We start from the raw sequence: 10630 nt of genomic DNA on the forward strand, positions 1-10630 counted from the left end.
CATCAGACTTTAATCTGTTTTACATCGTCACGTTAACATCCTCAGCCTCATCATCTTCTCATCTTCTTAGACTTTCCTTCACATTTCAGTCCACACATAGTTCTGAGTTTCTTTCTCTTTTACTCTCTGATGCCTTCCTGAGTTGTATATCATCCTCTTATATGTGTCCCTAGGTGGTCTCTTCTGCTCTCCTGCCTTCCAGTCCAATCCAATTTCCCTCTCCCTATTTCTCTCCTCATTATATTCTCCACCACCTCTTGTTTTTTTTAACCACCTGCTGCCTCCTCGATCTCCTCCAGCCATATGTAATCTAAATCAATCTCCCATTATCTCGCTGCTGCAGTGAAAGGAAAAGGATGGTGAACTCCCTGCTCTCCAGTCAGAGAGCAAAATGGCATGAAGAAAAACAACTCATTACAAAACCTTTAAAAAACAAACACAACATTGATTTGTGTTCTCACTCTTAAATTGTGCGTATTTCTTTAAAACCACTTAGTATAGCAGGAGTTTTATCTCAAGGATAATAGTAACAAGCAATAAACAATAGATTACTACTGTAAGCTAAGCAGTAAAAACTATAACCACCATAGATGATTGATTGGATTTGACTGTATCTGTTTGTACTTTAAGGAATAATCAGTCATTGGTTAATGACTGAGGACCAAAATATAGTGAATATTAGCTCACTGGTTGCCCGTCTTAACAATGAAGCAGATTGTACAAGAATTGTAAGTGTGATATAAAGATGAATTTGTCTTAATTTGGTAAATGTTGTCTCATTAAATACATTTTTGAAAAAGCATAATTAAGGTGGCCATGAAGATTACATGCATCCTATCATGTCTGCATTACAAACGCTTAAGAGTCATTATCCACTCTAAATCTTGTTAACTCAGTTTTTTGGATTGAGATAGGGGCATCATGGACCAACTTTGTTATTACGTCAGTTATTATTATTATTTGAACACGATAATACATTAAAAAACGGTGAGTAGTGTGAGTAAATTAAAAAGTGGTCAGTGCTGGTTGAACATTTGTAATGCACTTCAGACAGTAATTTGAAGAGAAATTGCAGAAAATTCACTTATGTATTTGAAATAAGCCTCACTAAATTAAATGAACCCTGTATGTTTTTCAGAGGCAAGGTTAACTGTAACTGAAAGCAAAATAAACTAAATATTTCTTTAAATCTTTACAAAATAAAAGAAAAGTGAATTCAGTACTTAATAATAATAATTATTATTATTGCTATAAATAAATAGACGAAAAGTGACGAGTTAAGTGACGTCATCAAACAGCGCCCGTGTCGTGTCAACACAAACAGAAGCAAACAACGTAGCTAGTGGTGAAGTTTGGACGCCAACTCCGGCATCTAATTTTGAGTATCTGGTAAGAAAAGACGCGTCCTTTTTTGTCTTAGATAGAGGATCGTACGCATCTTTCTTGTGGCTTTTCCGCCGGTCGCTTGTTGAAGTTATGCGCAAAGTAATGCTACCCCTCGTTGGCAATGCCCTGTTTAGAAGTATTACGCTGTTGCTAAGATTAGCAAGTCGTGTTTTGCATCGAGCTTCATTGCTGGCTTCCATCTCAAATCACGGCGTCTTGAACGAGCTACTGAAGGGGTTTCAAAACAAGAATATTGCTGTCACTCACACATATGTAACCTTTGCACCGTTAGCTATCTCACTACTGAGTTGGATGCTATCGCACAATGCTAATATAGCTAATTCAGCTGAGGTGCAGCCCTTGTGTGAGCGTTATGCTTTGGGTTGTTAATGTGAGTTTTCATTAAAGATTAAATTGTAAATTGTGGTCGGTTTTTACTGAGATTTGAGACTTTAATTCTATAGTTGTAGAGGCTCAACGGTCAGCTGCAACAGGATGTATTACTGTGGCTAATGTTTGCTGATGTGACAGGATGTGTTTATGAGTTTACTCAGGTCAGTGATAGTCCCTGTCTCGTTTGTCTGTAACATTACCTCGCTATATATCTCAGTTTGCTTACCATGGTGTGTCCACGTTGTCCATCCCATTCCCAGTATAATGTCCTTTGGACCAAGCCAGATCCATAATGAAATAGTTTTCCCAGTTTGATGTGGAAGAACTGGACTGGGCTGCACAGGGACCTGAACTATACCCAGCACCGTTTGGATGATTTTAAACACAAACTGCAACTGCTGCTTATTGCACAACATAGACGTTGGCCTCAATAAAGCTCTTTTGGCCAAATGGGAGGAAATCCCTGCAGCCAGGTCCCAAAATCTCAAAGAAAAAGCTTACCAGGAGAGTGGAGGCTATTACAGCAGCATACCTATGCCTATGGTTATTATGGTGCATGTTCAACAATTGCTTATGGGTGTCCACATACCCTTGCTCATGCAGTGTATTATCACATTAGGAGGCCACACAATGGGTCTGTGTAATGTAATGGAAGTTCAGTTTGTTAACTTCCATCAGAAAATGGTGAAATAGATAATTGTTTTGGCTTCTTAAATTTGTTTTCCAGTTTACTAAGCTAATTAAATGTTAATTGAAGTTAGCAAATCTATCAATATGAGGTTGACATTTTAAGATTGAGGTCTCACAAATGATCAGTAAATATTGTCACTGTGTATTTTTATACAACGCTGTGTCTCATGCCTGCTGTTCATTAGCCTCTTATGTCAGATTTTGGTTAACCATCTTTCAGAGCTTTGTGAAAGACACTTTTGTGAGAGGAGCCCTCATGACCTTTAGTGGCATTTAGGCCATTTCTACAGGACATCGCAGTATTTTTGATCAAAGAACAGTCAGGTTTAAGATACAGTGCTCTGGATTGTTCCAGACTGGTTCCAAAGCTTTCAGTCCCGGCTGACATCTCAGATGTTTTCAGTGATTCAAAGAGACTATCGAATGAGTAAAGATTTCCCCAAAGAGAGAGTCACATATAAGCAAAAAAACCCTAATTTATAAGTGTTTATTTCCCACCAGGCTCTGCAGAACTGAATGAGCCTTCTGCCAGTGCTGTGTTGTAAGTGCTGCTGCTGCTGCCGGGATGGGCCAGCAGCTCTCAGGTCAGGCGGTGATGACCATTCTGCCTGAGAAGCTGGTGAAACACGCTGGACTGGTACGTGACAGCGGCAACCTAACCTACGAGGAGTTTCTGGCAAGAGTGGCTGAACTTAACGACGTGTAAGTCAGAGTCTGTTCCGGACACATTCTGTAGCGGTTCAATCAAGCAAATAGCTGTCCATCAGAAATAACAGATGTTCAATCACGCAGACATACAGCTGTTTTCCAGTTGCTTTCATGTAGTGGAAGGACAGTGGAATAACTTTTGCTTTGGAACAAGACAGTTTGAAGCAAATGACTGTGAGGAATGCTGACTTGTGTTAACTCACAAAGAATACCTGGATGTTATTGATTTTTTAGTGATTCTCTTTTTGGCTTCTTGAGTAGACTATTCTGATTGAGACCTAAACTCTGCACAGCTAGCTTCAGCACCATTCCACTGTGGCCCATTGTACTCCCCAGGCATTAGGCCCTTCTTCTGCCTGTTTATTTTTAGCTTACTACCTCTCAGAGATATTAACCGAGAGGCAGGATAACATGGTAAAACTGAGTTTCTCTCAGTTGAGACAAAAGAGAGTCAAATGAAAGGAGACAGCATTGGTATAAAAGTTTTATTTATTTATAACCATGATGTACATGGTTGTAATTTCCAGTAAATATCCAGTGCCAGTAAGTGCAGGTTTGAGATCTGAACAGATCAGTTTCTTTGATGGATACAGATCCATGACTCTATAAAGCCTAGTTCACATTGAGTGGACAGTATCTAAACAGCAGAGTGCACACAAAAAACAACATCCAGCAGTTTTGGCCATCATTCAACATGTATACTGTGTGTGTGTGTGTGTGTGTGTGTGTGTGTGTGTGTGTGTGTTAATTTGCTTTCCCGAGTTGAACATTCCCTCTCTCCTTTGGATCTCTCTCAGCACGGCCAAGCTAGCTGCTGGACAGCAGAAGCACCTGCTGTTTGAGGTGCAGCCAGGATCCGATGCCACAGCCTTGTGGAAGGTGGTTGTCAGGGTCCTCTGTACCAAGGTGAGACCATAGGACCTTTTTCCACTCACATCACATGCCAAGAAGAGCATCTGTCCACACCTTTGATTCATGGGGGTGGAGGAAATGAACCCACATGTTGTGTGTGTGTGCAGGAGAAAGTGTGGTCAGGGATAGTACGAGGTATATGTGTGTCCCTTGATTGCGGTATTATCGCTTGGAAGACAGACCATTTTAAAAATCAGTGAGACAGAATTTTGTGGAAAAGTCAGACATTCAGGTTGCAGTTTTAATAAACTTAGTATTTTTTGATACACTGACTCCTAATTGTTGATTGTCTTCAGAATATGTATTATCACTTATTGTTATTGCACCATTGGTTTTGGCCTTGGTGTCCTACATGTTGGCTGCCATGCCCAAAAGTGCCCTTGTCCTAAAAATGACTTAATTCCAGGCCTGCAGCTCTGCTCTCTTTCTCCACACGGTTCACTCTCCTCTCACAGTAACACCATCATTAACAGGGACCAAAGTTTTATCAGCAAGGAGAAGCTTCAGTGACAGCATCTATTGCGTCCGTTATCTCTTTTTTTTGTCTGTTATCTGAGAGGCTCATTCTCATAACCTTTAAGCAAGGAATCTATAAAGTAACTATACATACACATGGAAATACAGCAATAAACCTAGTTGGTTTTGCCTGTATAAATGTGAATGCACGTCTGCTTGTATGAAAGGATAAGCAGCCCTATCTAATACTTTGTCTCTGTTTGTGGGACTTGTGACTCAGTATTTTTCTTCATGGAGGGCAAGAGGGGTATGAAGTTATCACAGGCAGAAATATTGCATTTTGTTCCCTCAGTATTCTGTTGGCACTTTATTGTGGTTGAGTCATTCTGAATTTTAATTTGAATCGAAACACACTGTTGAGTTTGTGCAGCACTTGAGGAATAATTTACACCCATAACCAAATCTAAACTGCCAAAACTGGGTGATGAACTGAACTATGAGTTTTTTCCACACATAATTAATATGACACTGACTGTAGAAAAACCTTGCTTTACTGTCCCAGGTCCAGATTATTTCACTGACACTGGTCCCCCAAGAATGTTTAGACCAGAAAGCCCTCATTGGTTAATGTACAAAATCCTCTACCAGTGTGTCATATGAGTCATGTGATTGCCTTGTCTCCTCCCAGATCAATAAGGAGAATGGCATGGTGGAAGCATCACGCATCATGAACCTGTACCAGTTCATCCAGCTGTACCGCGACATCACCAGCCAGGCAGCTGAGGTGCTGAGTGCAGAGGGCGCCTCCGAGGGCCCGTCAGCCCAGCTCCCCTCCACGGACTCCTGCCAGGCCAGCATGTGGATGGGCAGGTAGGTGCACATGAAGTGGTCCACCAAGCAGTCAAAGACCTCACGGCCAGTGTGTTAACTTGTCTTTTTTATATTTAGGAAGAGTTTTAATTGGAAAGACAGTTTAATTTACAGTCGATGTTTTCAATCAAACACCATTTGTGTGCACACTTCATGAATTAATTTTGTACTACGTTACGTTTGGCACTTTTTGCCTTTATTTGATAGTGACAGGTAAAGACAGGAAATGGGGAGAGAGAGGAGTATGACAAGCCGGCAACAGTTGTGACCATGCAGCATGTACTGTAGCCATTCAGCTACCAAGGCGCTCCAGGAGACCACATTTCTATAGGGCTTTTATCCAAAGCACTTTACAGTCTGCCTCTCATTCAGGCGCCCACACACGATGGCAGCGAGCTATCACACAAGGTGCTGAGGTTTTGTTCCTACTCACCACAGGTGTCAGTTGTAGAAAAGGGGTTTTTAAATGTCCCACAGGCTGTTAAAATGACGGATTTTACAACTTATTTAGCAGCAGGACGGCTGTTTATCCCCCCGGATTAAGTCCCATAGGAGGAGCTGGGGAGGCTGAGGGAATCATTTTTAGCGTTTCATGCATTTTTATTACACTGAAGGATATTTTTCACAGGCAAATCCTTTGATCGCAAACCATCAAGATTCATCCCACATCAGGCATTTTATTCCAAAACTAGAAGGGCACTCGGAGAGCACGGACCTCTGCAAACAGTCAGCATGATATGCAAATCTGCAAGTACAAACTTCACCGTCGATATTGTTGCTTCTAAGAAAGCATAGAGTTCGAACAGTTCTCCTGAATATCTCTGGTGGAGCTTCTTGCAGACAATTAACATTTGAATGTGAGTAATTAGTAAAGTAGTTTGAGAAAAAGCGTTGCTACTAGATTTTGAGATAGTCGACATTGGCCGCTGTCTGTGCTCACGAGGCAGATTGAGCAAAGAACGTCTGCAGACACGTCAAAGACGATGCATATTTTTTATTTTCAAATGTTTTTCTGTGTTCAAGTGAGTGATACATTAGTGCTAAACAAATGTTCATTGGGACGACGGGTAATGTGCTGGGTGCACTGACATTGTTTATTTCTTTCATTCATATGTTTATGTAAGTTTACAAATGATCATCCTCCCTCAGAACAAGGACATGCTGCAATCTGCTGATAAATGCTGTTGTTTAGTGCACGAAAACATTATTTTTCATTTCACATTACCGTATTTTCCGCACTATAAGGCGCACCACATTATAAGGCTGATAGACAGAAAGTACCGTACTGTGGTGTCCGGGTTGCTTTATGCTTCCACTAGATCAGGGGTCGGCCACCCGCGGCTCCGGCGGCTCTTTCATCCCTCTGATGCGGCTCTTGAAAATAATTAATGAGCATTTATTTAAAATGTATTTTATTTTAGTTCGTTCGTTTTGAAACAAACATCGCGCTCGCTCACAGATGACAGCTGATCCTGCGTAAAGATGCAGGTGACGGCGCACAGCGCTGATGTGCAGACGCTGTGCGCTGAGGTTCAGGAGCAGAAATCACATTAACCACGTTTGATTCATATTTTAATTGCCTATTATTTAGCATAAATTCATATTTTTTCATTGTTCAGTGAAATAGTCATTTTATTATTCAGGTTGACAGCTGACTGCACGCGCCAGTGAAATGATGACGGCACGCAGAGAGTGGAATACCGCTGTTACTTCGGCCACGCCCCCTGACTACGATAGCCATAATTAACCAATATTGATCCATATAAAAGGCGCATCGGATTATAAGGCGCACTGTCGGTTTTTGAGAAAATTAAAGGCTTTTAGGTGCGCCTTATAGTCCGGAAAATACGGGTATTTGTTTTTGTTTTTTTTTACAAAGTTTAGTTTTTTGATTACCATTGGAGATTTATTTAGTTGACACATTTAATGTAAAATAAGTGCACTGCAGGCAGATTGCAGATCTACTTAAGCAAACAGACAATGCAGACAACATTAGTGTTAAATAAATTTCCATTTAAGTTCTGCAATTGTGTCTCATATGTTATCATTTTTAAATTGTTTATCAGATGCAACAAAACAACAACATGATATTGGCATTATATATCCGCCATCAGCTGCCCTGCTGTCTAAATATTAGTATCGGCCACTGAAAAAACCCATCTACTGTTTTCAGATGCACAGCATTTATTCCACTAAAGCCAAATGCCCGATCCCGCAATATTAACAAAAGTGAATAATAATTGGTGTATCCCCCCGGTTATTCGGATCAGTTCCAGAATTGATTTTCTTCTTCCTGGCCCCGTGCTTCACCCTTTCACAGAGTTTCATAGAAATTGGGCCAGTAGTTTTTAACGTAATCCTTCTCACAGACAAACAAATCAGACTGAAAACATAACCTCTTTGGTGGAGATAATAAGATTTTTGGAAAAAGCGGTTCCTTCCTCCTTAGAAAATAATTAGAACTTCATCTCATTTCTCTTTGTGTGCCCATGCAGAGTGAAGCAACTGACTGACGAAGAGGAGTGCTGTATCTGCATGGATGGAAAGGCTGACCTTATTCTGCCCTGCGCACACAGCTTCTGTCAGAAGTGCATTGATAAATGGTAAGATGACGGATCCAGCTTGAATTCATTTCAGTAATTCTTCTTGTCGGATGGTTTGAACAAACACTAGCAGTGACTGTTACACTCTCTCTCGTGTTTCTGCAGGAGCGGGCAGAGCCGAAACTGTCCGATATGTCGTCTGCAGGTGACGGCAGCCAATGAATCGTGGGTAATGTCTGATTTTCCCACAGAGGACGACATCGCCGGCTACATCCTCAACTTGGCTGATGAGGCAGGCCACCCACACAGGCCTTAACACACAGCACACTGAGTCAATTAGATGGCAGCGGAGATCGACTTGTACCAAGTAGACTTTATGTGTTGCAACACAAAATGTCACTTTCACTGAGGATTTTTTTTTTCTTAAAAGCTAATGATGCAGCAGAAACCAGCAGGGTTTCCTCCTCCTTATATTCTTAGTGACAGAATCAGAAAATGAAGCCTGGTCTCTTTTGAGTCCTAAAAATCCCAGGATGCTCTTTGTAACCCAAGTATTGTAGATGTGGTGCTTTTTGGGAACTGTTATATGTAATATGTTATAATACATTATAATCTATTAGTTTAACACAGAGAATAACCAAAAGTACAGGTCTTGCACTTATTTTTGGGTTCATTTAACCAACATGAGGGAAGATGATCCAGTTTAAAGTTGCCTTTCATGTTAATATGAACGCGACGGAGCGGAGACAAAGGAGGCGAGCGAAGGTCGGCCCTTGTATCCAGGGAGGGTTGATTAGAGTGACTCATGTATTCATAATCGGAATATTTAAATGAATAGTTTGACATTTTGGGAAAATAATCTTACATGTTTTCTGGGTGAGAGATAGATGAGAAGTTCAGTACCACTCGTTTGTCATCTCGTCATGTCTGCCTGTAGATTATAAGGTTACAGCCACCAGCCGCTTAGCTTAGCATGAAGAGTGGTCAGCTGCCGGGACCTCTAAAGCTCACAAATTAACACCTTTTACGTTTGTACATTTTGACTCTGGTATAGTCAAACAAACAAGGTATAACGGGTTAATCAGCGAGCTTGAGAGGTGCTGGCAGGTGATTCAGGCCAGCCATTTCCCCTTGCTTCCAGTTTCAGCGTATTTCCTAAAACATCCAACTTCAGTCACAGAGTTTCTGATCAGCCTGTAAAACTCAATTTATTTTCCACCTGTAAAGCTGTTCTGTAGTCTGTGCAATGTAACCCTGCATGTTTATGTCCCACATGACATGTCTTATGAGCCATGTTATGTGAAAACTGATGCTCAGAACCGGACAGTCGTGGGTGTACAGTGCTAAATAGTTTTATATCATTTGAATGACGTAGCTTGCTGCAGTGTCTTACTCACTGTTGGAAATAACCACTACTTGTCATTTATGCTGTTCTCATCTTTTTTTCTTAATATGTATATATAATTTACTATAATTTTATTAAGGTTATTTTAATCTGATTGCTGTAGAGGTACTGCAGTTTTCACTTGCAGAACAACCAGTCTTGTCTTTGCTTTGCTCTGCTTTGTCATGCTTATGATTGAAGATAACTGATTTATTGACATAGGCAGCTTTTTGGTTACAAATGAACTCTTGTAGAATTGAAGTGAGATTTAAAACCACAGAATGGTTTTCTTTTAAATAAGTATTTCTGGCTTGCTTTCCAGATCACCTGAATCGCAGGCTGCACCTTTAGCTAAAGAGGATGTGGTTGTGATTTATGAGTACTGGATCAATGCTGAAGTATTTCATGAAATGTAAAAATGTGTTGAGTTAAATTTTCTCTAATGAAAAAAATCCATTTTATTGAAATCTAATGCATTATTTAAAGCAGTAAATAATGTGGAATGCTAATTAACATTTTGTTTTGTGACACTCAGCCAGTTAATTTTTTTTTTTTTTACATTTGATCAAATTTAGATTACGTTAACAGCTTTTTCCAAATATGAGACAGTCACTCCACAATTATTCAACAGTAAAGTTATATATGCCTTTTCATTTTACAGAGTAATCATTTCTTGGACTTTGATTTATGTTCATTTGATATACCATAAACATGTGAATTTTAATTTTACCAAAAGAAATTTTTGGTTTTCGATGCTGAAAAATCGCACTTTGAAACCTCACTGTAGCTTTCTTGGTGTTTGTGTACCACCACAACAGATTAATTTATCTCTGTGGTGGAAAATATTATCTGATGCTGTAATATTTTGACATCAGTTGAGGACAGGCACCACAAAAACTGTGCGGCGGTGGGAAACTTCACTGAATTTAACAGGATCAGAGACTGAGTGTGATATAGTGGCCACATTACTGCATGGTCCATTAATAAGAAAATGTTAAATTTGGTTCCAAAGCCATTTTTCATGATAGATTAGTATAAAGCATCTGATCCTCCTTATGCACATTGTATGTAAATTTGCTGAATGGAAAGAAGTGTATTGAAAATGACTTGATCCTTACTGTATTATCCTTAATAAAAGCATACTCACTTTTTGCACTTTATGACTTTGTGTTATGTTGGATTAAATGGTTGAAATCACTTTTCAATGTCAAAGGAATTCAAAAGGAATTTATCTTGTTTTAACATGTAAAGAAAATATTAAGCAGTAAAAATGTAAATGCTGTCATGC

The 10630-nt window shown here is 39.9% G+C and overlaps 1 protein-coding gene across 1 annotated transcript; it reads left to right on the forward strand.

Moving 5' to 3' along the window:
- Positions 1-1292: 1292 nt before the first annotated feature.
- On the forward strand, positions 1293-10497 carry rnf141 (ring finger protein 141). Its single transcript, XM_041939227.1, has 6 exons — positions 1293-1389; positions 2971-3171; positions 3975-4083; positions 5234-5415; positions 7911-8018; positions 8124-10497. Exons 2-6 carry the CDS (start codon positions 3035-3037, stop codon positions 8272-8274), a joined length of 687 nt encoding a protein of 228 aa, XP_041795161.1. The 5' UTR covers positions 1293-1389; positions 2971-3034; the 3' UTR covers positions 8275-10497.
- The last annotated feature ends 133 nt before the right edge of the window (positions 10498-10630 follow it).

This window comes from Chelmon rostratus, chromosome 6 (assembly GCF_017976325.1).
Source record: "Chelmon rostratus isolate fCheRos1 chromosome 6, fCheRos1.pri, whole genome shotgun sequence".
Lineage (NCBI taxonomy): Eukaryota > Metazoa > Chordata > Actinopteri > Chaetodontiformes > Chaetodontidae > Chelmon > Chelmon rostratus.